Source organism: Urocampus carinirostris, chromosome 2 (genome assembly GCF_059441175.1).
Source record: "Urocampus carinirostris isolate Australia breed hairy pipefish chromosome 2, RoL_Ucar_1.0, whole genome shotgun sequence".
NCBI classification, from domain to species: Eukaryota; Metazoa; Chordata; class Actinopteri; order Syngnathiformes; family Syngnathidae; genus Urocampus; species Urocampus carinirostris.
Genome location: NC_142350.1, coordinates 5,127,036 through 5,154,883, shown reverse-complemented (window position 1 = coordinate 5,154,883; position 27,848 = coordinate 5,127,036). Strand labels below are relative to the sequence as shown.

The following is a 27,848-nucleotide window of genomic DNA, read 5'->3' as shown; positions in this document are numbered from 1 at the left end:
GCTGTCAAGTTTGTTGTTGTTATGCTGTTTTTTTTTTCATTATTGTTATTATGTAACGAGTTAATATAACATCGCCCCCGCCCCCATTCGCCACTCTTTGACCGCAAGCCACGTTCATGGTCGGCTCGGATCAATTATTGACCAGGGGAAAGGAACCTGCAGTAGCACCTGGATGGACCTTTTGTCCATTAGTGCTGTCATGGTGAGCCCAAGTTTGGTACTCGGTAACGATTAGGTTTGAGTTCGATTTCAGAGGGACGTGATGCTGTTCTGGCAACCCTGCACCGAAAACTTCCGTGCGCCTTTGCGGCAGCTGCGACACCATGGGAGCCACCGACGGTATCGTTACATTTTCATTATTTTGTATTTTCGCCTTAATATTGTGTTTCAAATATTGAAAATTCAAAAATAAAAGTCCTATCGCCAACTTTTTATGTTGTCATTACGAAAATGGGGCGGGCCTCGTCAAGTAATCTCAACGGAAGCACATACGCTTCCGATTGGCTGAGTAACTGAGGCAGACGCCCGCTGATTGGTTGCCAAGCCCTTCCGTAGCCCTGGTGAGGCTACGGCAGAGGAACGGCAGGGGGGCAGCTAGGTAACAACAGCTGTGGGGGGGTTAACCCCGAAAAATATCCCTCCTCCCTAGTTAACTTCCACTAGTTAATCCGTTTGGGCGACTAGTGAAGTTTCGCATCGCTGAAACGAACTCAAACCGAGCCCCGGAAGGGGGAAACGTCCGAATCATGAAGCTAGCGTAGCCTAGCCACTGTTAGCATGTGAGCTTCGTCGTCCTCGCCTTCTTCTTTCTCCCTAGTCACGATCGTCATATTGGGGACTACAAACCTACACCGTGGCCTCCCCGTTCCTACGTGGAGCGTTATGGAGCTTCCTTGCGTCTTGTTTCGGTCCATCTGGCTAGCTAGCTAGGGTAGCACGTACCCTCATCGGAAAGACAAACCAGCGGGACTACCCCCCATCCTCGGTTCTTTTTGTGCCCCCCTCCCCACATCAAGAAGCTGGCGGCCCCCTTGTTGGAGGCCGAGGACAAGGATCTAGGCCCCATGGCCTGGGTGCTCAAGATCGACGATGCCACCATCGAGTCAGGGCTGGTGCACGACTTCGATGCCAGCCTTTCGGGCATCGGGCAGGAGCTGGGGGCGGCAGCCTACAGCATGAGGTTAGATTCCTCCCTCCAATTGCAAGCAACCACCCTTGCATTGTCTGGATGGAGAGGCGTTTGAGCTTTTTGTCTGTATTGACTATAACCTGCGGAATAATGCTCTTTGTTCCTACTACCCAACGACACCCCCCCGCCCCCCCCCCCCCCCACACACACACACACACACATACATATTTTACTAGTACCACCGTTAACTACGTCTTACTAAATGACGTGTGCTGCACTAATAACTTTCTCTAACTATTTTAGCATCCATGCAAAATAATTCAAATATAACAGGCCATGCACTTGTGCCCATGTATTTAACTTTAGTAAGATGTTATTACTCAATAAACTAGTAATACGCAGTAAAATGTCTGCTAGTGACTGGCACGAACTAGTATGGTTTAATTGATTGTAAGTAGGACAAAAGGTGCAACTGGTATAATTTTGTGACTAATTTATGAAATTTCTGCAAATGCAATGTTTATTAGTAGACCTCAGGATACGACAAGAATACTTTCTTAGGTGGGGATTACAAAGGGAAATTGCCAAATAGTAGAGGGATAGAAAGCTTCGCTAATTAGCTAATGCTTTTCGAGTTTTATTCCAAATAAAATCAATGAAATTACAAAATAATAATAGTAATTCCTATTTATGTGTAATACACATGCAAATGATTAAAGAACATTAGTGATAAATACATGAATTCATGTAAAAGAAAAATCAACCTTAACTGTGCTGTGCAAGGTTTCTTCATTTACCTCATGTTGAAGTTTTGAGTTTTTCCATGCCATCACGTAGGTTTTAGATCAGGGGATGGTGTGGTAATAGTCAGTAGTTTGCAATAATCCTTTGTCTGTGCAGCCCTTTGAGACTCCTTGTGATAAAGGACTATACAAATAAACATGACTTGACGTAACTCAAGCTGTTTGAGCAGAGTAGAAGGGGAAAATGGCAGTAGATTCAAATCAAAACTGATTTTAAAACTTGTGAGAATATTCGTGTCCTGAAAAGATTCTTTCTCTTAATCATCTTATATTTATATGATACAGTATTGTGTCGCAATCACTAAAAAGTCTTTACCGAACACACGAGATTTTAAACTAAAAAAAGAGAGAGAAAGGCATTGTGGGAGAGAGTTCAGCCAATAGCATAACAACATTTTCATGCTGTGACTCAAACTCACAGTAGACAAACATTTTATATGACGTCGACCAATAGCAATTTGAGATGTAACTCTAAGGATGGTGTTTGTAGTTTGTAGTCTGTAATAGTCTTTGGAGCCTTTTGAGACTATTTGTGATTAGGGGCCCAAAAACATCTTATTCCACACCGTAAAGTTAAAAGATCATACGAATGGGTCGCCCTTTTCCAGGTGTCTAATTTTCAAATAAATTAAGATTTGGCTAATTTCTAACAATTTTATTGTTGAAGTGGTATAGCTGGGAAAATGCCCTAAAAGAGGGGCCCAAAAACACATCTCATTTCACACAGTGAAGCAAAAATGTCGTAATGGGGGTTATTGTTTCCCGGGGTCGACTATACTAATAACTAGAGTTTAGGGATAATTACCAGATTGATATTATTTATTAAATAGGCATTATAGGTCCCATAGTAAATTAAAAATGTGATAATTGGTCACTTGCAGTTAAATTGGCTACCAAACACTACCTTTTAGATTAGTTTTTACCTGAGCATTGCAATGTAAACAAAATAAAGACACCCAAATCAACAATGTTAGTGGGTGTATTTTTATGTTTTAATATGAAGTTTTTTAGTATAGCAAAACAAATGCCCATTTCAAGTATCATTTGTCGTATTTGGCTATCCTTTTAATCATTGCTCAAACTTTTCTGATTTTAAGTGGTATTTTGTCTTTTTTTTTTTAAATAAAATTAAAACTTGAATTAAGCAACATTTTCCGATATGGAAAATACTGTAGTTTTGCCAATTTTGAGTATTTTTTGGTAGGGTTACTAAGGTGATTGTGGACCAAGTCTTAGCATGTTAATTATTTGTTTGACGAACACACGTACCATCTGCCCACTTCTGCGATTATCTCTTCCACCTTTTATTTTATTCCATCGCACACATGTATCAATGGAGACATATTTTGGAACAAAGAATTCACTTGAGAACCAAGTCCAAAATCAAAAAGCAACGTCTCGGGTTTTTCGCGGTCATGCTAGTTCCATCTAATGCAAACAGGAACCGATCCATTCCATTCTGGTTGGCCGGGATGATTGTCAGTTTCAGGAAAAAAAAAAGCCTTCAATGACTTTGTAATGCGCTGGAAATGTATTCTGCTCCTTTTGCATAGCTTTTTTTTCTTATTGACAATGCGCATTTTTCGCGCGAAGGAAGAGTAAACATTTAGGTTGAAAATTGATATGTTAATTATGCATTATTTTTAAACAAACTAAAAATATATTTAATCTACTTTTAAATACGTGTATGCGTTTTTTTCCCACTCCAAAAACATTTGGGACCAAGGTGATCCTGTAATCCCTGGTTTATCGCGGTTAATGGGAATCAGAATCCCCCACATTATGCAAAAATGTGCGAGGCAGCCCCGCCCCCATTTTTTGCACATGGTGCTTTACCGGCCGCCATTCTGAGCATTAGTCGACTAGGGATAATGGATTACGGACACAGCAGTGCAATTCAGCACTTCATTTAAGGCAAAAAGAACAAGGGGGAGGGGGTGGAAGCCACCACACACGACAGATTTGCTCTCGGCCCCCACTCCCAGCAATAGCCGACTGGGGATAATAATTTGCAGCTAAAACGGTGCAGTTCACTTTAGGTGAAAATAACTTTAAAGAAGAGCCGCAATACTCAAGATCAAGTTGCTTTTTCGGCCCCCGATCTCAGCAATGGTCGACTGGGGATAATGGTTGGCAGCCTAAACAGTTCCGGTCATTTTAGGCGGGCCACAATGTCATGTTTTAATGGGCTTTCTGGTGCACTCTGGCACCATGTTGTTGACAACTCCCCTAAAAGAACACATCAAAACCTGCAAATTATTTTCGGCTGTTGTAGTGGGCTTTTTTGTGTGTGTGTTTGTTCTAGCGATGTGCTGGCCCTGCCTATCTTCAAGCAGGAAGACTCCAGCCTCCCCTCAGAGAGCGAGAGCAAGAACCCACCTTTCCAATATGTGCTGTGCGCTGCAACCTCGCCAGCTGTCAAGCTGCACGACGAGACACTCACGTACCTCAACCAAGGTCTCATACTATTTATGTTTAACAATTTTCTGTGTAAACGAAATGGGAGGGACAAAATTAGGCATGGAGGATAGCTGGTTCTTCAACTGTCGAGTCTATAAAGATATAAACCCATGGCTGACCAAAGAATTCAGGCAGAGGCAGGAATTGAAGTTTAAAAAGACTACTGCAGTAGGAGAACGATTCGCCAGCCGGAGCAACGTGGCCCGTTCGGCTGACCGGATCTTTCTGACCACTTCCGGTTTCAGTAGCTGCATTTATTGAAAAGTCACGCATGCGCATTACATCACATACCATAGAAAAAGACTGAAAAACGTGTGTGTGTGTGTGTGTGTGTGTGTGTGTGTGTGTGTGTGTGTGTGTGTGTGATTACTTGTGTATTAAAAAAATAGAAAAACAGGTTAAAAAAGTTAATTTCATAGCAAGTTAATTTGTAACATACAGGGATGTGATTTTTCCGCTAATTCGCGAAATTCCGCTTTTTTTATCTCCAAAAATAAAATTTTAAAATTTCCGATTTTTTAAGTGGTAAAAAATCCGATTTCGTCTCTACAGCATTCCATTTTAGTGTTTCCGTAACTGAAATGAAACGTATTTGCGATTGGTTGAAGTCTTCGTGTTGACCAATAAACGCGCTTGTTATAAAGGCATAGGAGTATGCCAATGTTCATTTCTCACACGTTTTTGCCGGGTGTTTAAAGAAAGATGTCCGTGACCGAACGCAAAGATGCTCCGCGAGTTAAAGAAATTGATAAGATCGTAAAAAACAAGTTTCGATGGGACTGGTTAGAGAAGGAATTATCTACAAATGTTGGAAAGAAGACTGTGACAAATTTGTTCAGCGACTTTATTCGGAAGATCGATCGTGCCGGGAAAGCGCTTTGCATTTGGTGCCATGATACCGTTGACTATGGTGGGAGAGGTTTCAAAGCTCTTGAAAGTCACGCAAAGAGCAAAAAACACGTGAAAGAACTCCAGTCAAGAACAACAAATTATTCCATCGCTGGAAGTTTCGGTGCCCAAACGAAAACTCCAAAACTTTACGGCCTCCATCCCTTATTGACATCACAATCGGAAGCGGTAATAGAGAGACGTGATCCACCCCAACAACCTGTACCAGTTGCTGATAGAGTCGTGAATTTTGAGGTAGGTGGTAAACTTTTCAAATTTATTTGACAGTTTTCCCCTTTTTTCGAAAATATTATAACGTAATAAAAATGGCCATAAATATTTAACAATTACAATAATAGATTTTCATGTGTACATTACACCAACACTTTACTGTAGGACAGACCTGGGCACTCCGGTCCTGGAGGGCCGCATGTTCTGCTTGATTTTTGAGGTTTCTCTGATCCAATACAGGTGATTCCAATCACCAGTATCGTTAACGAGCACTTGCTAGCTTGCTAACGAGGTTATAAGGCGCCCGCTTTGAGACTGGGAGGTCGGTGGTTCGCGCCCCGGCCGAGTCATTCCTAAGACTTAAAAAAAGTGGTCGGCGGCGCCCTCTGTTGGCTGCGGCTGCATCGGCTCGCTACAACGGGTCAGGTGCAATCGACATTTCGTTCTGTGTACATTGTTACACAGAATGACAATACAAGGAAATTATTATTATTATTATTATTATTATTATAATTTGTATCACCTGAGTTAAAGAAGAGCAAACTTCAAAATCTGGCAGGACGTGCGGCCCTCCAGGACCGGAGTGCCCAGGTCTGCTGAAGGGCCTATAATTATTGTATTTTCATTTATAGATAACATTTTCTGCTATAACAAAGACATTTGTGGTATGTTCTAATATGAGTTACTTTTCATTTGGTCATGATACAATTATTTGTTCATGAAATTTGAACTCTTCAACATGATTTATGTGTTAACTTAGTAATCACATTAGTTAGATATGATGATATTCTCAGTGATAGTTTTTAAAAGCAAAGGCAGTCCAATGTTTTTTAATGTGACTGATTTTGAGTTGACTTAAACTGTAATTTTATATGGGATAGTTCAATATACATTGAAAATTTATGCTGTTGTTTTGTCTATTTCTTTGTCATCTGAGTGCATTGAAAGTACTTAAAAACACGGAAAACCCATGAGCTCCGGGGGGCTTCGCCCCACTTGTCCCCCCACCAGGGCACTGCCCTGGACCTAGCTGGGTGCCCGCGGCCCCCAGACCCCCGGCTAATTTTCAGATAATTTCACTTTGGTCAAATCACATCCCTGAACATAGGAGCTTACTTTACACCCACCAATGACTGATAAAATCCGCCTTCTTAGTTATACAAATGCATCTATACTTATTATCACATGCCTTGGCTAAGAAAAAGATTCCACTCATTCTTATTAAGTATCAGTATCTTATCTGTTACATTAGTAGCAATTATTTCTATTGGGCCGATTGTCGTGATGGAATCATAGGCTATTGTCGCTTCGATAACTATCAGCCTGGTATTATTGTGTACAATGTTGTAAATCGTCTTCTGCGTGCTTGTTTGATTCATGATAGTAAAGTAAGTCCAAACAAAGAATGGGACGATGAGCAGATCCTTCTAAGGTTTTGATTACAGAATATTCCTGGTACGAATGGGTCACAGACAATGTCTGCAGACAGTGCAAGTAAAAAATTACTCACAATCATTCTTATTATAACAAGGCTGTCCATGAGCTTTAATAGGGTTCCCACTGATCCTTGAAAAGTCTTAAAAGGCGTTAATTTCATTTTTCTAAAAAAGGGCCTCAATTAGCATTAAAATGTCTAAATCCAATTTTCGAAAGTCTTAAAAATATGAGTAGATTATTAAGATTTCTGTTTTTTTTTTAACTAAAAAGAGTTACTAATATTTATCAATTGTCCGTTTTAATAGTTCAGTGATTTACTTTCGTGGCATTATCGCGTGACCACAATAACGGAACCATCAAAACAGTGTTGTGTTTTCAGTCTGGCCTTTCAGAGCAGACGCATGTCTTAGGTCTACCCACAATACACTTAGCAACTTTGGACCATGGGAAAATGTACATTTTTTCGCCATGCTAAAAACCGTGCCAAGTACTGTGTATGAGGCACGATGTATTGTGTGCAAGAAATATTTGTGTGTGGGTTTTTTTTTTTTTTTTTTGTCTACTATTTAAGAAGGCATTCAAAAACTCATTAACAGGGTTCCTACAGCTTAAGGTAAGTTAAACAAAACCTAAACTTCAAGGAAAAAGAAACTTGAGGTACTGCGATGTTGATGACCCTTTGTATAAAACCAGTCCTAGCAAGCATGATATGATAACATTCAAGGCCACTTCTGGCTACAATATAAAGCAAAACAGATAAAATGACAGTTGTATAAATGTAATTGAATATGATTACAACTAGGTAAAAAAATGACTGAAATAATTATAATAAAGTTATAAATGAATAAATTATACAATAATGACTAAATTGCCTGCATTTTTTTCCCCATTTTCCAGGCCAATCTTACGAGGTACGCATGCTGGACAACCGTAAACCTAGCGAGTTGCCCGAACTCACCAACAAGATGGTGAAGGTGAGGTCACGCCATTACTGTGGGCCCCTTTACATACAAGAATAATTTGTTCCCGGTCGCACTTGTATCCTGAATTTTCCCCATAAGAAATAACACAAAAGCAATTAATCTGTTGCCAACTGCCCAAATTGATGGTAAAGGTTCTGCATTTATATAGAGCTTTTTAAGTCACTGAAGACCTCGCAAAGCGCTTTACACTTACTCAGTCACACACATGCCCACACTCCAATTGCCAAGAGGCAGCCTTGCGAGGTGCCTACCTGCCTGTCGGGGGCATTAGGAGTTCAGTGTCTTGCCCAAGGACTCTTGGACGTTTAACTCTGAGGAATCAACACAGAAGTGCGATAAAGCAGCAAAATAATTATAGTTTCTTTTAATTTAATTTGACAGTACAGTTATTAAAAAATCCCATGATAAAGCACAGTACTTGTATTTGTTAAACAAATGCTTGAGCCTGTCAATTTTGATTTGTTGTTTGTTTTCAGTTTATGCAGCAATGAAGTATATAATAAATAAATAATTAAAGGTTTCGAATTTGCGGGTTTTGAGTATCACTCAACCTTTTTCTGAGACAACCTCGCAAAAAATGAGGCATTAGTGTAAAATCATGCTCAATACCAGTTGCATTTAAATTAAACTTTTATGTATGGATCTGACCATAAGAGTGACTGAGTAAATTTTTGTGATACAAACCATATGTATGTTTTAAAAAGGTTTAATGAGAATATATATTTAGCAGTTTTATCATGAAAGCTCCAAAATTGAATTTTTGGTATAAACACAAGCAAAATTCACATTTCCACAGAGGCGGAAAATATTCATTATACTTGCCATGAAAAAAATCAAAGTTAACTCTTGAACATAAAATACACCAATAAAATAGATAAGATGATAATAACAAAAAAGCGAGTTCAATATGAGCACTGCTAAGGAAGGTGTTTGTTGAGGGACTGAAGGCACTTACTGTACACTTGAAATTAAAGTTACTTTAACTTTAAAAGCCACAAAGACCAGATTTGGTGTGATTGAAAAAACAACAACACTAGAGAGCTCAGAATCGGGTCTGTATGGCAGGAAACCCATGTGCTAACCTGGACGAGCTGATCCTGGCAGTGAGCGGTCTCAAGCACTTGGCCCTTTAGTGATAACGTCTGAAAATTTTTGTTATTTGGATTTTCTCTCATGTGTCGGGCAAGATTTTTGCTCAGGAGACATTTCAAATTGATTGTATCTTGGGTAGCTCGTATATAGAGGGGCCACTGTGTTTTGTTTTATCAGTTTACAAGTGTTTGTGTTTAGAGCACAGTTCGAGTGGTGTTCCACGACCGACGGCTTCAGTACACCGAGCACCAGCAGCTGGAAGGTTGGAAATGGAATCGCCCCGGCGACCGTTTATTGGATATCGGTAAGATTGTCCTACTTGAGGAGCAACATGGCAGAAGTATGATTTTTTTTCATGTGTGTGCGGACAGACATTCCCATGTCGGTGGGCATCGTGGAGCCCAAGACGCACCCCTCCCAGCTCAACGCCGCAGAGTTCCTGTGGGACTTGAACAAGAGGGCGTCCGTATTTGTGCAGGTGAGTATTAGAGACCAATCCTGCCATATTTAGAAATACCGTATTTTCCGCACTATAGGGCGCACCGGGTTATAGGGCGCACCCCCAAAAAATAGTTTTTGGTCCTATATCTTCCATAGATAAGGCGCACCAGATTATAAGGCGCTACAATGGGAACGTCGACAAAACAGTCAGATGATTCAGTCCGACTGATTACCCCCTTAACATTCCCAAAGCTTGCAAAGAAGCAAATACGTGTCGTAGACACGTGCAGATGCGGTGTCCGTACGATGTCACTCAAATGCATCATTTCAAATATCATTCGGAAGGTTAAAGTCTTGGGATTCAAGAAATGCCAAACATTTTTTAGTTTCTATTTTCTTTTTCGCTCGCAACTTTACTGTGCATATGACAATAAACACTTGGAATTGAGTTTAATTCACTCAACTCATCACAGCAACATCAAGATCGTTCTAAAACAAGATACCGGGAAAATATAAAGCCGCATAGCTCACCTAAGTTCTCACGTTCAATAATGATACGCAATCATGGTCTTCTTACAACCGTGAGTGAAGTAAATCCAGGAGAGTAAATATTTTGCAAATACAGACTAATAAAACATGTTACTTTATGGAGTACTTTAGCAAGCTTGCTACGTCATTGCTAAACTCGGCCAATTGCAGGGTTTGTTTTGGCCATCTAGCCAATCCGAGGCTCCGAATAACTTCAGCCAATAGCGATCGATTTAACGGATGATTGACACATCTTTTTTCGGCCAATTGCAGGGTTTGTTTTGGCCCTCTAGCCAATCCGAGACTCTGAATAACTTCAGCCAATAGCGATCGATTCAACGGATGATTGATACATCTTTTTCGGCCAATTGCAGGATTTGTTTTGGCGCTCTAGCCAATCCGAGGCTCCGAATAACTTCAGCCAATAGTGATCGATTCAAATGATGATTGACACATTGGTTAGCCAATGAAACGCCGGTATATAAATCCCAGCATACACCGCGGACTACTCCACGTTCGGGGGAGAATCGAGTCGGCGGCTGTTGCGTAAGTTGCGAGACCTTGTGATTTAATGTTGATCCATAAATAAGACGCACTGTATTATAAGGCGCATGGTCAGCTTTTGAAAAAAATTAAGACTTTTAGGTGCGCCTTATAGTGCGGAAAATACGGTGATTGTAGATATAAATAAATAACTACACATATATGCCACTATAAAAAAATTATGTAATTCGTAAATACTAAAGGTTGAATATCGGACAGGCCGATTAGCGGGCGGTCCAATTGTCTGCACTGATATTTGGGCATTGAACGGATATCACTATCGCCATCCTTTTATTTATTCGACGGGCGGATTATTTAGGCTCAGATAGAGCTGAGCCTTTCTCTCGCTCTTTCCTGCCTTCTGTCTCACATGCTACCCACCCTGCGCCTTCTGATTGGATAGGTGACCGGGGGGGAGCCACTGAAGTAGGAAAAATAACATTAAAGCGGAGTAAATAAAGGCCGACATGCCTGTTAGTCAAGATCAATGCTAATATTGAAATTTTAAAAAGTCTTTGAAAACCGCATGTGTGATTACAAGATAGGGTAAAAAGTGTATTTAACTGGTTTTTATTGAAGCACGTTCAGGTGGAGACTGATATATTAGCTCTTATTATAACATTAGTTCATCAATTTAGCGTGTGTGTTTGTGATTGAGCAAGAGCATAAAAAGCACTCTATAGTGGAAGGCTGTGTGATTAGCTGTTACCACGACATTAGTTTGTCAATAGGGCTCTAAAACAGGAGTGCCCAAACTTTCTAATTGGCAAACTCCGATGAAATTTTGTTGCACTTTTTGTCTCAATACTAATAATCGGTATAGACCTCAGTAAAGCTTTACTAAATACATGACATAAAAGCTTCCTATTCATTTATTTATGCATTATGTATTTCATTGTTTTCTGTTTTTATTTTGTTTTGTATTTTGTCACCACAAAATGTTACTCAATTGAAAGATACGGTTCAAACTGGCTGATCTTTTCACCTAACGGTAAAACAACAAAAATAACCAAATAAAAAATGACAAAATATACATCAAAATGCACACACAAAAATGTAAATATGTAACAAAATAAATACCAAAATAAATAAATAATAAAATACATGACAAATTTCACGTCAAAATACACAACAAAATAAATACTGAAATAAAGAACAAACTACACATCAATATAAATGACAAAATCCATGACAAAATGAATAAAAAATGACAAAATATACAACAAATTACCATCATGGCAAACTTTCATGGTCTCATCGCCTAGGCGTATTTGTCGATGATCAATTTACAGGTGATTACTCATCCTGCGTCACTTCAAATTCTTGTTTTTGGTCCTTTGAGTTTGATTGTGTTTGCTAACTTTGTAGCAAGCATGAGTTGCAGAGCCCACTTTGATGTAATCTTTTGATGCTAAATCTATTGCACCCTGGTCATCTTAGAAGGGGAATTACTTACCTGTGTGGTCGCTTTTCAAGGTTTCTTATTTTCCTAATGCTAAGGTTTTTGAGTTTTTCCTTGCCTGCGTGTTTGTTTAGGATTAGGGGATGGTGTAATTGTAACCTGTGCAGTCCTTTTCAGACATTTTGTCATTAAGGGCTATACAAATAGATGTGACTTGACTTTACAAAATACACAGCAAAAAAATGCCAAAGTAAACACGAAAAAATAAATTACAAAATACACATCAAGATACACGAGGAACTTAAAATACTATACGTAGCCATAATACAATACAACTTTTACTTATATCTGTACATTCGAGGAAACTGTGCGGGTCAGATGTATCGACATTTCGTTCTGTATACACGTGTACTAGAATGACAATAAAGTAGATCTGAATCTGAATCTGAATCTGAATTAGAGCTAAGATTCATGGCCCGAGCCCGAACCCGAACCCGAGGCAATTTCGGGCCGGGTCGGGCCTGAAATGTCAGTCATACGGTCGGGTCGGGTCGGGTTCGGTCCTGCTTTTTTTTTTTTTTTTTTTTTTTTTTTTTTTTTTTTAATTAATTAATAATTATAAATATATGTTCATTAAAAATATATACTTAAACTATATATGGATACTAGACCAAGGAATACTTGTTATAAAATAAATAATTTGGATAAAACGGAGAAGGAGCTGTAATTGCTTTTAACGGAGCCAGAGCATGCTCTGTGCACGTGACGTGACGTGAATGCTGTCCTCTTAATAATCTTCCCCTCCGCAAATTCGCGTGATTTTGGCCTGGTATCCCCGATATGGAGTCGGACCAACAAGAAGTTAAGGATAAACTCAAGAGAGGAGAACTGACGAGGAAAACGCACTCTGGTAAGAGTTTTAATAAGCGTTTTATATAGAATACGATCGCTTTTGTCGGAAGTGTACATTGACGTTGGTGACATTTTCATCCGCGTTAAAAAACGCAATTTGCAGAATAAAATCACGCTTTATTGTTTAAATAAACGCGTTATATAGACTAGGATCTCCCAATTATTATAATTAGCTCGCTTTATTGTTTTAATAAGCGTTTTATATAGAATACGATCAGGGGGGGGGGGGGATTTGCATAGGAGTCGGAAAAGGGCACAACACGTCAACACCCCCTCAATGATAGTGCCGCGCTAAAATCTTAAGGACGTACTACTACTGCTGCTGTGGATTATGGCCCAATGATCAAGTCGTCAAAATGACGGACGCCCTTAAATGTTTTCGCTACCTCAAAAAAAAAAAACGTCAATGACAGATTGTCGCTTAATGTAACATCTGCAGTGCAGACACAGAAATATAAAAGATGTAAATGTTTATACAGTTTTATTTAACTTAGGCCTGGATGTTGTAACAAAAGGCAGAGTTTAATTTGTTATCATAAATCACCCCTCCTTATAAATAAAATATGTAATTTCGGGCCCCCTCGGGCCGGGCCAGCAAATCCAGTTAATTAGTCGGGCTCGGTCCGGGTCGGGTTTAATACCCCTCGGGCCTGCGTCGGGCTCGGGTGCTTTTTTTGGGCCCGATCTTACCTCTAATCTGAATCTTAATGAGAGAATACACACCTAAATAAATACTGAAATAAACAAACTACAAAATACAACACAAATAAATACAGAAAGAAAGAAATGACAAAATACACAGAAAAATGCATGATGAATCCTCAACTAAATAGACAACAAATCAATACTGAAATAAATGACAATAAATACCGAAATCAAAAAATTACAAACGGTAACACAAATTGCACAACTAAATTCACAACTAAATAATTACCAAAATAAATTAATGCCACATACACAACAAAATGCACCACAAAATACACAACTGATTAAATCCATCCATCCATTATGTGCACCGCTTATCCTCAGTAGGGTCGCGGGGCTGCTGGAGCCCATCCCAGCCGTCTTCGGGCAGTGGGCAGGAGACACCCTTAACTGGTTGCCAGCCAGTCCCAGGGCACACAGAGAAAGACAACACACTCGCTCATTCACACCTAGGTACAATTTGGACCTGTCTATTAACCTGACATGCATGTTTTTGGGAATGTGGCAGGAAACCCACGCAGGAGAACACGCAAACTCCACATGGGAAGGCTACGGTAGCTGGATTTGAACCCTGAACCTCCGCACCGTGGGGCTACGCGCTAACCACCCAGCCGCTGTGCCGCTATACAATTGAATAAATACGGAAATAAATAAGTAAATGCACAGCAGAATCCACCCAAAAATAAATCCTTAAATAGATAAATGACAAAATAAATACCAAAATAAATGACAAAATATATGACACAAGGCATAAACAAAGAATAAATGGCATTTTTGTTATATATGTATCTATTGTATTACATGATTTATTTCTGTGTCGATGGCATAGATTTGTGTATATTTTTCTATTTCTACAAATGGCACTATTGGTCCTCCATAGGTAAGAGCTATAGTGCATCAATTTCAACGGAGAGATGACGGACCGTTTTCTTTTGACAGGTTCACTGCATCAGCACTGAGTTCACGCCGCGCAAGCACGGCGGCGAGAAGGGTGTCCCCTTCAGGATCCAGATAGACACTTTTGCGCCGGGGGAGGCAGGCGACTACGCTGAGCACTTGCACTCGGCCTCCTGTCAAATCAAAGTTTTCAAGGTAGCGCCGCAAAAAAGTCTAGATGAGTGCTTGACTTTTGGCTGTTTTCGCTTTGATAATTCTTGTGCATCCTTAATCCTAAACAATTTATTTTAGCCTAAAGGTGCAGATCGCAAGCAGAAGACAGACCGTGAGAAGATGGAGAAGCGCAGCGCTCAAGAGAAGGAGAAGTACCAGCCTTCCTACGATACCACTATCCTGTCAGAGGTGAGACGGCGTCGTCGTAAGGCGCTGCGGCACCGGCTCACTTTCCGTTTCGTGCAGACGAGACTGGAGCCCATCATCGAGGAGGCCGGCGACCACGAGCTGAAAAAGTCCAGCAAGCGCACGCTGCCATCCGACTGTGGCGACTCTTTGGCCAAGAGAGGCAGCGTAAGTCCTTTTGATTGTTTGATATATTTATTGGATCTTGTTTTAGGCGCAGGAAACATAAAAACACGTGAAGGGTCCCAGCTTGGAGACCGGGTGGAAACATTAGTTGGCCTGGAGATGGGTGTGCGCCACTAGGATATACTTGCCCAAGACACACCACAGGAAATGGAACCAGCACACAAAAAACAGCATCAACAAATTACCAAACCGAAATAACAAAAACGAAAAACAGAGAATGATACAATAATATATAAATAAACATGTGACCAAAGGGAGTAGGCTGATGCCAAGCTTTTAAAGGCCTACCCCTATTCCATTTTTTTTCTCCCAGGGAAGACATAATCAAATCATAGCCATAACACAGCACCATTCCCCATAAGGGAATTTTGAAAAACAAATACAGTATTTGTATAAGTCGCATCAGCCAGAAAATGCATGAATACGAAAAAAAAGAAAAATAGTCGCATTTTGGCGGAATTTGTTTGAACCAAACCAACACCAAAGACATTCATGTCATCTTGAAAGGGAAAAAAGAAGCGCAACTGGCTGAATAAGTTCGTACCATATTAAAATACATCGTTACATGATTGACAAGCCTGTTAATATAGTAACGACGTAACATATAATCCAGATAACTCTAGCACAGAGGTGTGGAAACTTTTTGCCTCAAAAAGCCATAAAAGTGTGTGTGTGCGTGTCTGTGTGTTTGTTACAAAAGTCAATAAAAAACCTCTAACACGCTCTCCAGACAAAAGGTAATTCCTCAGCACATTTTATTTCAATGGGTTATGTTTGATCTGATCAAATCCATGAAATAATCATAATGCCAGGGCCTGTGTCCCATATGCATATAAATATACTACTTAAAATGGACTCAATTATATTCCTGGTTACGCTATGAGGAGAATGATAATGGAGGCTATATGTTCTGTGATGCGTGCACCCAGCGTGACAAAAAACTGGATTGCATGAATCATTTCGCAATACGAACTTTCAGAAAAACACATTGGATCGGCACAACGACAAGGAAAACTACAAATTAGCTATGGAAATTCCGTTGCTGCAATTGGACCTTGAGAAGGCATTACAACTGTGGCGGGACAGCAAACCACGAAGAGTATATGAACCGAAAAATCTGAAGTGATTAAAACTACATGAATATATAGACTAATATTTCAGCAATATTACTTTGTATAATGTACAATATTTTTGTGAACTGAAAAATCTAAAGTGATAACTACTTTGTATTACCAATTAAGTGTGATGATTAAAACTGAATAAATATATAGATTTATATATATTTATTTATATATTTGTCACCGATATACAATTTCAACCTCGATAACACTACATTTTGGGGACCCATAGATCTCTGTTGGGACCCATAGATTTTTGAGCATGCGAGTCCCCGGGACCCATCACTTTTCAGAGGTAAAATGAACACTGCAGATAAGTAGTATCTGGAGTATTAGTCGCACCCCTGGCCAAACAATGAAAAAAACTGTGACTTATAGTCTGGAAAAAACGGTAAATGACAAGGACTCACATTGGTCAGGACAAAATGCCAACAATGTTAAGGACAGAATAAAAAGATCGAGTTACCAAAAATGGTAAGGACTAAATACCAACAACGGCAAGTGAACAGACATAGATTACAGAGGCAACTAAAACCCTTGCAGTGCATACTGTGACCAGACCAGCTGTTTTTAGAGTAGTTTAAACCTTTGAATATTTTTGCTTTGTTTTAGTTGTAAATTCGGACTGTTCCAGAGTTTCACACCATGAACAAAGCCAGACATACAAAATCCTTAGTGCGTTGTACGAATACTGGGTATTTTAATAAGCTTTGAATAAGATTATAGCTGTATTATATTTGACAAGGTCCTGAAATTTCAACACCTTAGACTGCAGAAACAGCTCTTGGCATGATCCAGGAAACAATTCTTCCATTATAACTTTGTATTAAAAGGGCAGTATTATTTATTGCCTCTTAGTGGTGAAAAAAAAACCTTCATAAATTAAATTGTGAAAAAAAAATTCACATTTACATTTTTTGGAACTTACCTGAACCTCATTCAGGGGGTGTATTTTTGCTACGGGTAACCAAAAAGCTTGCTAACGGTTTGGCCCCCAAAAAAACAAGAACATAATTGTATTTATTTATTTATTTTTCATTAAATATTGATCGCCAGTGCATTTATTTGAAATCTACATTTTCAACTGGAGAAATATTTTATTCAAATTGTATTTTTATGCAGAAAATGTTCTTTTTTGGATAACTGTGGAAATATTAATATTAATTATTTTTTTGGTATTTACCAGGATTCTTGTAAAATTATTTCCCAAATGAATTAAATCAAACACAAACATTGGTTTAAGATTCCTAATTTTACAGTTAAAATTTATTTTAATCATTTTTCCCCAAAATTGGGTTCATTGCTTTTATTTTCTACTATTTATAAAGAAATGGGGACCATAGGAACATCCGTTTGAATTTTTTTCCAATTTTATACTTTTATACTAGTTTAAAAAAAGAAGTACATTATTTGGGAGTAGTCCTTTCTGACAAACACATGTTGGGATTGATTTGTGGGCCCCCAGTGTTCCCCATGGCCAGACAGCGCCTATGTGGCCCCCAACCCGGCAGCTACCCCTTCCTTTACATCCACGCCTCTCTCCACCTACGCCACCACAACCACTACCACCTCCTCGCTACCTGACAGGTAAGAAGCACCACCCACTTCCCCGCCGTGCATGAATGCACTCACGCTTTTGTCCCGCCCCCAGCGACTCGTCCTCGCCCAATCACCAGGCGGAATCCAGCGCCCACGTCAGTACAGAGGTTTGTCCGGCCATAAAATTTGTGTGTGAATGCGATTTTACATCGAGTCTTCCTTGCAGCAGCTGAGTCCTGCCGCGTCCATTCAGGACACCCAAAAATGGCTGCTGAAAAACCGATTCAACTCGTATGCTCGACTCTTCACTCACTTCTCAGGTAAGTATTAGAATTAGAATTGTTTTTCTTGTCAGTGAACATTGTTAATCATCAGATATTTTTTTACTACGCCCGTGTTTGTAAGTAGATGTAGGTTTACAAGCACAAACAGATGATGTAAGCTTATGATCTACAAGCAGTCACATTTATTTGAAAGTTTTGCTTGTAAGTCAAAAGACGCCAATAGTTTGCAAGCTTAAGAGCGCAACAGGAACTTTACTAATTATGGAGATAAAAAAAACCTTGCTCCTTATGCAATATATGCTCACGTTGCCTTAAACTACAACTTGACGATATTCATAGCTCAAAACACTTACCCTACATCATATAATAGATGGAAATATAATTCTCTTTATTGTCATTGATAACAACGTAGTGATCATTTTTTACAACGGGATTTTCACCACAGCTGTGCTTATAAGAAGATGTCAATTACAACCCCAAATAGATGATGTAAACTCATGAGCACAACTGCATGACGTACAAGCATTCTCTTTTTAGTTGGAAGACAGGAAGTTGTGCAGATGGCTATACAGATAAACATGACTTGACTTGAATTTAAAGTCAAAAGACGCTGGTGGTTTGCGAACTCCAACATAACAGGAACTTGACTAATTATGGAGATTAAAACATTGCTCCTAATACATTATATGTTTACGTCGCCTTGCGTTAAAAAAACTGATTTTTGTGATGACGCTCGTAACTCAAAACACTTGCTTGACATCATCCAATAGAATAAAATAGAATTATGTTGTTTGTCATGGTTTTCAATATAGTGTACATTGTTAACAAGAATTGGCATGGTCAAGGAGGTGTTGGCCAGGGTGAGAGGAGTCCGCAGTAATATTGTAAGCAATGTTATTATTAATGTCCTCTAGACTGGGCAGAGAAAAGCCTGTGACTTTTTAGGCTGTTTTGATGACTATCTGTAGGGTGGTCCTTGTAGACGGCCCTAAGCTGTATGTACCGTAGAAAATGGTGCAATGACATTAGCAGTAACTTTGTGCAAAAATAAGAAACGGCAATGTTCTCTGACAGGGCAGGGCTTAAGTTGTATGTACTTCAGAAAATGAGAAAAGAATGCCCTCACAGCAACGTTGTGCAAAAACAACAGCCATTAATGTTCTTCCAGTGTGGACAGAGGGCATCGATGACTTACTGTGTTTTGTTGATGACTCTGTATGGGGATACTTGTAGATTGAGTTATATGAACCTCAGAAAATAGTGGAATGACCTTAGCAGCAACGTTGTGCAAAACTAAGAGTCCTCTAGAGTGGGAATAGAGCAGCCTATCGTTTTATGGGCTGTGTTGAGGTCTTTTTCTGTTTGCACCGGTTACATGCAGAGCTCAGGAAGATGTTTCCGAAACATGTGGAAAGAAATGACTTATTTGTTATTTTGTTTCTGTTTTCTTTAGGTTCTGATTTGTTAAAGCTAACCCGGGACGACTTGGTCCAGATTTGTGGCCCCGCTGACGGGATTCGACTCTTCAACGCGCTCAAATCAAAGTGTGTCCTCTCATCCCACAGAGCTTCCTTCAAATTCTTTGAGTCTGATTAAGTAGTGAACTAATGCGTTTGTAAAGGTCGGTGCGTCCCCGGCTGACTGTGTACGTGTGCCAGGAGTCGCCTCAGCACAGCCCTCTGCTGGAGAGACATGCCAGAAGCGAAAACGGCGAACAGGGCAGCTCGCCCGCCTTGCACGGTAAGTTATTTTTTTGGAGCAATCTAACATTGTCCCAAAAAAAATATGTCAGAGAGATGAGCCGAAACAGGGATTTTAAAACTGGTGTAATGTGATCCTAACCTCTGGTTCCTGTTAACACAGGTGGCTGCTGAATTGTGTTACAGCTTGGCTTGCAATGTTCTTCTATGGAATACTGAGAGCAAGGAATTACAATAATAACGAGAGTAGATAAAAGCATGCCTCAGTACCTATGTGTTTGAGTCCGTCTATATTCTTTACCTGTTAAAAACCAATTGCTTGCAACATTCGTTTTGGGGAATCCGGAGAGCATGGAATTACAATCATCACAAAAGGGGAAAAAGCATGCATCAGCACCTACGTGTTTGTCCAAAAGAGAAATGGGCAGGGTCTGACTATTTTCTTCAACTGTTATGAACCAATCGCTTGCAGCATTTGTTTTGACGAATCCGAGAGCAAAGAATTACAACCATCTCGTGAAGATAAAATCATCCAACACCTCTGGATTTGCCTGGGAGAGAAATGATTGACTCTTGACTGTATTTTTCAAATGATAAAACTATGAATCCTCTGTAGTTTGCAATGCCAATTTTTAGCTATTCATGAAATACACATTTTTTTATGACAACTACTTAAAACTGAACAGACTCAGGTTGTATGCTCATTTTTGTATTGACAATGTTGAATGTTCTTTTGTTATTGAAGGTGCATTTGTGCCATTTGCAGAAAACCTGCAATAACAGCGTGTTTTTACATGTGTTTTCTTTTTAAGTGAAATTGTCTAAAAAACACTTTGGATGTAAAAATGGCGCTCATAAATGTTCTCAAAATCTCAAGATTCTCTATCCAATTTCAGAAATTCTGTTCAATGTTTGGCAGCTATGATAAAAAAATAATGATAATAATTAAAGACAAGCTCGTAGAAGTAGTCCAAAGGGCAAGGAATGGCATTAACTGAAACGAGAACAAACAAAAGCATGCATCAGCACCTCTGTGTTTAGCTGTCGATATTATTCAACTGATGAAATAAATTACTTACAACATTCTTTTTTGAGAATTAGGAAAACAGGGAATTATAATCATCTTAATAAAAGAAAAAAAGCATGAATCAGCACCTCCCTATCTGCCTGGGATATAAACGGATCATCTGTGGCTATATTTATCAGATGATAATAATCATAGTAAGATGGAAGCACATAAGAATGCCCAAGTTCTTGTAAAATTTTCCAATCCTTGTAATTCAGGCCAGATGATCAACACCTATTTTTTTTCCTCCCCCAGTATACCACGCTCTGTACCTCGAGGAGCTAACAGCAGCCGAGTTGATACGTAAGGTGGCCGGCGTTTGCGGCCTCCCTCTGGGGACCGTCAATCAGGTGTACAAGCAAGGACCTACCGGCATCCATATCCTGCTCAGCGACCAGGTACGTGTGGCGAAAAATGAAAGCTTGTGTTTGCTTTGTTTAGCCTGACACCTATTGGTAGATTTTATTCACCTCTACAGTGTTCTCCAGATTATAAAATTAAGTTCCCCTCTATGCAATAATTTAATTTGAAGTGTCCATCCATCCATCCATTTTCTGCTCTGGTTATCCTCCGTAGGGTCGCGGGGGTGCTGGAGCCAACCCATGAAATATGATTTATTATAATGTGATGAAAGATAAACAAAAAGAAATGTAAAAATTATATTTTTAAATGAATTCATATTAATACTGACGTTCCCTGACTTACGAACGAGATACGTTTCGGAGGCTCGTTTGTAAGTTGAATTTGCTCGTAAGTCGCACAAGTGCTATATTTTGCATGGAATTTTTTTTTTTGAGGCTTATAAAAATATGTTTAAGGGTACGAGAAGATGAGGGCTGCTCTGAATCTCCCTTGGAGGGTGTGGTGGAAGGTGGCCAAGAAAAGCGATCCAACGATGACTGCACGCTTTTTTTCTTCTTCTCGTCATAAATGATGCGGTAGCTCTGCATGGCATCATTCATTCGATTTGCGACCTTTGTGCAACGTTCAACATTTGGGTCTTGCTGCCCGAAGAGTGCGATAGCACTATCTATGAGCGAAAACCCCTCGGCCAAGAGTTTCGTGTCATCCAACATTTTCACTGCCGCATCAATTTTCCTTATAATCGTCACTTCCATCCTTACCATTTGTCAAAGCATTTCGCTTTTCACCGACCGTATTTGGATGGATACAAGAGATTCTATATTCAAAACGCTGACGTTCATAGCGAAGATACAGTACAGTATGATGAACTGGTAAGAGGAAGCGGATTTCTTCTTCGGGGTGGATGCTGGGTGACCTCTCACAGCGCCATCACACGCCAGTAGCGGCGGAAAGAAGTACTACAGTAATGTCCTGTACTCTGAAAAGGGTGCACACAATACAAAATCTAACTTGCACTAATGTCCGGATATTTTTTGACATCCTGAAAAAAAAATATCGTATCTGCTGGAATCCGTAAGTAGAATGTTTGTAAGTCGGGGAGCGTCTGTATTTCGTAGTGACAGTGTGTAATAATTCACCACTTGAGGTTGTTTTAGCTTAGAATTGAGCCAAAGCATGTGCATTGAAAAAGGAAACAGATCGGAAACCCGAAGAATACCACTAGGCAAAATCCGGAAACCTACTTCCATATTTTCTTATGTGAACAGGGACAGATTTAATCAAAGGTGCCGTTAAACCCCGCCAACAACGACAAAATATTGAGCACACCGGATTCAACCAGAGCAGCTGAAAAGAGCCGATAGCTGGAGTTGATCAGAGCTGATGTAAATGGGCAACTTTAGCAGATAGCGGAAAAGATACTATAAAGGCCAGTAAAAAAATTGCAAAAGCAAGCTAAAAAAATAGCGGCTAAAGGTAAGCCATCGCCTGTAGCCAATGAGCAAAGATCAGTGGCTAGTCTAAGACGCCTAAATTGTTGAACTCGGCGATGTCCTTCTGCATCGGCAGTTATGGAAGAAGAGTGACACTAGAGGACAAAGCAGGACCTGCAAACAATAACATTAGTGGCTAGCTGCGAACTTTAGCCTGCAGCAATGTAAGAGTTGCAAGAGAAGATGCCGGAAATCAGGATTCGGCGACTTTTGCTTGCTAGATCAGCTGTTGAAGGCAAGTAACACTGAAGGACAAACCAGGAGCAGCTAAAAGGGGTGGTTAATATGAGTGGCTAGAGAATGAAACTGAAACAAGTGGAAGATTTCTGAAAGACTGTACTCACCAACCATCATATTTTGGACTTAACTGTGTGCTAATGGCTGCTAAGTGCTTAAAGAATTACAAGGACAAGCTAGCTTTGCAAAATCCTCTTCTGGGCTTCTGTTGTTGCTATTTAGCTGCCTAACATGTCAGCTTCTTCAAGTGGTATGATATTACTATCTTTAAACCTTAATTCTTGTTTCTTTGATTCTACATGTTTTTTTGCTCATGATTTGAATTAAGTGTTTTATTTCAATTAATTACGTATTTCTACACCTCGAGGGGTCGTTATATAATACACACTGTCACTTTAAAAAAACAAATACCATAAATTCCAGACTGTAGAGCGCACCTGATTATAAGCCACACCCACCACTTTTTAGGTGTGTTGCCACTTTTGTACTTACACAAGCCGCACCTATGTATAAGCTGCTTGCGCCCGTATGAGAACTCATGACACAATCACAAGTTTAACCCAGATCATCATCATGAAAGTTCCACGATTGTAACTTCATAGATAGTGCACAAACCTAGAATATCAGTCGTCGTCATGAATGGAAAATGATACCCGTAATTAAGGTATGATGCAAACTTGTAAAGTCCGGGTCCCGTTGAAACTAATCCAAGGAAACAAAATGTATATTTCCAAAGTTAAGGGTGGGAAAATATATATCCACTATTGTCGGCTGCGACAACAGACAGATCTACCGGTAACTCAGCTTTACTCCAATTCCCATCAGCCTGCGTTTGATCCGCCCCTTCTTTTTCATTCGTCCGTAGAACACATAACAGAATAAATCTCTAAAATAAATACATTACAAAAATATACAGTTGCAAATACATATTATACATGGTTACACATATTTACGAAGAAAGATGGTACACCGAGAGAGTTTTCAAAGCTTTAATAATAATAATATAACTTTCATCCCAAACCGTGCTTTTGAAAGGTACCAACACGCTAGTTAGGATCACGCTCGCAATTTATCAAACGTACCTGTTAAATAAAAAAAAGCATCCCTAATTGTGAAATCCAAAAGCTGTACTGCAATTGCAAAATGCTAGGTCCTTAGCTTTTGCATTCCGGAGATGGAATAAGAGCTTGCTCTGTCCACTCCACGCATCGGCCCGGTATTGCAGTACCTCCGGGAACGGTGCATTCGCAATGATCGCAGCAAGGCTTTAGGGCTAGGACCTTAGCTTGGCCTTTTGGCTGAGAGTAAGTGTCCCGGCTCCTAGGCTTTGTAGCGTATTATGAACTGACCGATAACGGATAATGGATAATGAATAACGAAGATAGATCAATAACCCTTAAAAACCCCCAAAACCCCATTGTAGGTCGTTCTCAACTTCCTCCTCATAACTATAGCCATATAGGGCGTCTTCCTCTTTATCGGAACATACCTTAACTTTACAATGTATGCTTAAACGTAGAGGTTGCAGTTTTTCTTGGTGCACATATTCTACTGGTCTTAATCTTATATTTTAAACTCCAGCACCGCTGGTGGGCGCTAGAAAAATTCCATAAATTGGCCGCTTCACGGATCAAGTCGCAGGGCTGAACATTTGGGAAAAAAGTAGCGGCTTATAGTCCGAAATTTACGGTATGTAAAATGCGATTTTAAGTAAAAATTCTTATTTTCACTTAGTTTACAGATTTGAAAATACTTTTTTTCCCCCCAAGTATTAATATATCAACACAATTACTTAGAGTGCCGCTATGTCGATAGATGGTGTACAACTTGACGGATGAGAGCAGCTTCGTCATCAGCACCGTCAAAGGTGAGTTGTCCGTAGCTGTTGGCGAACAAGTGCTGACCCTCCATCTTCTCCAATCGCAGACGAGCAGGGCGAAGGACTCCACCTCGTCCTCAAGTAAGGCCAGGACCGCCCAACCTCCGTCTCCGCCCGCACTTTCTTTTTATTCGCTCCCCCCATCCTCACTGCTCTCAACCAGATGGACGGCCAAGAGAAGCGGCGTGTAAAAATGTTAGAATCTGACATGCGGGGGATGTGTCCACTGTTTCATATTGAAAACACAGAAAGGGGAAGAGAAAGAAAAGCTGGCTGGTTGGAGAGCTTTTTGTTTTTGTTTTTTTTAATGTATTTTGAGCAGGCCAGTATCAGACCCCGTTTTGATTGACGAGTGTGCAGGGGGGGGGGGTGTCTTAATGTTATCGACCAGCTGATTACGCCTGTTACCCGCCGCCCGCTTTGAGTTTTTTGTTTTCGACTGGGTAAATCCCAGAAAAAGGACCAAAAAAAATGCTTTTGGATAATGTCACCATTTATTTTGTTTGGTTTGTCGGTGGCGTCCTATGGACATCATGGCAGCTTCACGTCCATTCTTGTAGTGTTGTCCTTTAGTTATAATTTTTTAGCGAGAAAGCGCAAGCTTGAGTTGTTTGGAGAAGGAAATGATCATGTTGGCAAGGGGGGAGGACTAAAGTCTGATGATTATTTAAGTAGAAAAAAGATTTTCATCTCAAAGATAAAGAAGAGTAAGGACAAATATTCCATTTTATTTTCCCCAAATGGCTTTTTTTTGCCCTCCAACAAATATTTATATACAGGACTGTCTTGAAAATGCGAGAAAATCATGATAAAGTTGTTTATTTTCGCAATGCAAAAACACAAAAATCGTACTTTCTGGCTTCATTACATAGCCACTGAAATATTGTATACTGAATGTTCTGGACTATAAGGCACACAGAAAAATTATCATCTGCAAGAAATTAGAAATCTGGTAAGCCTTATAGACTGAAAATGCAGAAAATTAAATCTGAAACGCATATTTACAATAAAATGCTTCGACATACATATGGTAGCCATTTATGAATTAATCAAGTGTTTTAGTTGAGAAACCTGATTTCTTCATCCTTGCTCTTACTGAAGTTTTAATTTCACAAGAACTATTGTGCAGTGCGCCTTATACATGAAAAAAAATATATTTTAAAGGATTATTTTTAGGGGCACTTTATAGTCTGGGAAAATACAGTAAGTCTGATTATTTTATTATTGCTCATAGTCTACTAGTTTACTTTTTCCTAATATTTCAATATTTTCAGATTGGATATTTGGTATCCATTTCCTCTCGTTTATCGTAATTCCTTTCTCTCTGGACTTCCCCAAAAGTTTCATGATTGATTTTAAGGCTCATAATCTCACTCGAGTATTAAAATTGGATATCCAATCAAACCTTTCCCTTTGAAAATGTGTGAACAGTTTGAGTTATTTAACCTTAATAGCCACAAATACTCATCATTTACCCTGCTTTCACTAACTTTATAAGTATATATATTTATAAAATTAAAAATCTGTACTTCATAAACTCACTTGTTGAGTTTTGAATTTGTTTTTTTTTCTTTACAAGTGTGACAATTCTAAGACATTTAACCTTAAAGGTCCAAAATTTGAGTTTAACACTCCTTTCACTAAATAACTGTACTTTCTGGACTGTAAGGCGCATCAAATAGAACACCTTCAAAAATGGCCTCTTTTCAAACATTTATACATATATAAAACTCACCAGATTATGGTATAAGGCTTACTTTTTTCCGGGCATTTTTGTGGGTGTGCTATACAGTCCTAAAAGTACCGTATATATATATACGGATGGAAGTTCTTTAACCCAGCTTTATTACTAGATTACTGTATTTTCTGGACTAAAATGTGCAGTGGATTATAAAGCTCACCTTCAAAAATATTTTTCATATTTTAAGGCGCACTGGATTTCTGGCATAAATGTTTTTTTTTTTTTAGGTGCACCCCTACAGTTGGAAAAATACGAGTTATTTAACCCTAAGAGTAAAAAAGATGAGTTCTTTAACCCTGCTTTAATACTAAATTACTATATTTTCTCAATGTTAAAGCGCACCGAATTATAACACTTGGAATTTTAATAGCATTTTTTGGAGGTTTTGGGGGCGCCATACAGTCTGAATAATATCATATATAATATAATATATTTTGAGTTATTCGACCCTAAAATCCCAAATTTGGAATTCTTTAATCCTGCTTTAACACTAAATTTCTGTGTTTTCTGGACTATAAGGCGCAGCCGATTATAAAGCGCTCCTTTAAAAATATTCTCAAGAAATATTTTTCATAATATAAAGCTCCCTCGATTGTAAGGCGCACTTGAAAAATGTTATGGCTATTTTATGCTTTGTTTTAGTGTATTTTTCAAACTAAAGCGCACCTATCAAAAATTCGAGCTATCTAACCCTTCTTTCACACTAAAATCTGTATTTTCTGGACTTTATATCGCACCCGGTTGTAAGGCTTAACTTGGAATTTTTCTGGCATGTTTTTGGGGTGTTTTAGCCTTACAGTCTGGAAAATGCGATATATGAAAAAAATGTGAGTTATCTAACCCTTAAAGTCCTAAATTTAGTTGTTTAACCCTGCTTTCACTAACTTTTTCTCCAGTTTATTTTTTATCAACGCCCCTCTGTATAATAATTCAGTGTGAGCTTAAAACTCCTTGCACAAAGAAGAACTATTTTGTGTTTTTTGGGGGGAGCTCTTGAAATGTGTTAATGTGCATGTGTTGTTGTCCCACTTGTGTTCATTATATCATGTGGCGATGACGAACATTTTGCATGTGGAAGTTTGGAGTAGACTTCAGACATCCTGTCCTGTCCTACTTTTTTGAAGATGAGACCAAGCCTGCACTAAAAACTCAAACTGTGCGTGTAGTCTAGTGCTTCACATCCCCCCCCTTTTTTATTTGCCTTCTCTCATCCATCACAAAAGAAAAAAAAATAGTTATAATATTGGGAAAATAAGAGGAGATTGTGTTTGTGTGTTCAAGCCAGCAAGGTAACCACTTTTCATGTTCAGCCGAAACGTCTTTTGATTCTGATTGTGCTGGAGATGCGCACGACGTGCACACGTGCTGGGAATAAATGATTTCAGAATTGTT

General features: G+C 39.3%; 1 protein-coding gene and 1 pseudogene across 4 annotated transcripts; both read left to right on the top strand.

Annotated features, from left to right (window-relative positions):
* The first annotated feature begins 113 nt into the window (after positions 1–113).
* Positions 114–27,848, top strand: ubp1 (upstream binding protein 1). 4 transcript variants are annotated; one of them, XM_088328501.1, is made up of 16 exons: positions 114–339; positions 4,238–4,389; positions 7,846–7,922; positions 9,222–9,327; positions 9,395–9,501; positions 14,494–14,646; positions 14,743–14,853; positions 14,911–15,018; positions 17,620–17,741; positions 17,806–17,860; positions 17,920–18,013; positions 19,431–19,521; positions 19,599–19,717; positions 20,999–21,141; positions 24,652–24,703; positions 24,763–27,848. In XM_088328501.1, exons 1-16 carry the CDS (start codon positions 263–265, stop codon positions 24,798–24,800), a joined length of 1,605 nt encoding a protein of 534 aa, XP_088184627.1. In that variant the 5' UTR covers positions 114–262; the 3' UTR covers positions 24,801–27,848. The 4 variants fall into 4 exon arrangements, with proteins under 4 accessions (XP_088184627.1, XP_088184626.1, XP_088184628.1 ...); XM_088328500.1 differs by lacking the exon at positions 114–339 and adding an exon at positions 529–1,180 and having other exon boundaries at positions 17,923–18,013; XM_088328502.1 differs by lacking the exon at positions 114–339 and adding an exon at positions 529–1,180 and having other exon boundaries at positions 24,633–24,703.
* On the top strand, positions 23,996–24,079 carry LOC148370755 (U2 spliceosomal RNA; annotated as a pseudogene).

Excerpts from the sequence above, each read along its gene's own strand:
- ubp1 (XM_088328499.1), top strand. The coding sequence starts at position 1,065 with ATGGCCTGGGTGCTCAAGATCGACGATGCCACCATCGAGTCAGGGCTG. Across the intron at positions 1,181-4,237 it reads GCGGCAGCCTACAGCATGAG|CGATGTGCTGGCCCTGCCTA; the intron begins GTTAGATTCCTC and ends TGTTTGTTCTAG. Across the intron at positions 15,019-17,619 it reads CTTTGGCCAAGAGAGGCAGC|TGTTCCCCATGGCCAGACAG; the intron begins GTAAGTCCTTTT and ends GTGGGCCCCCAG.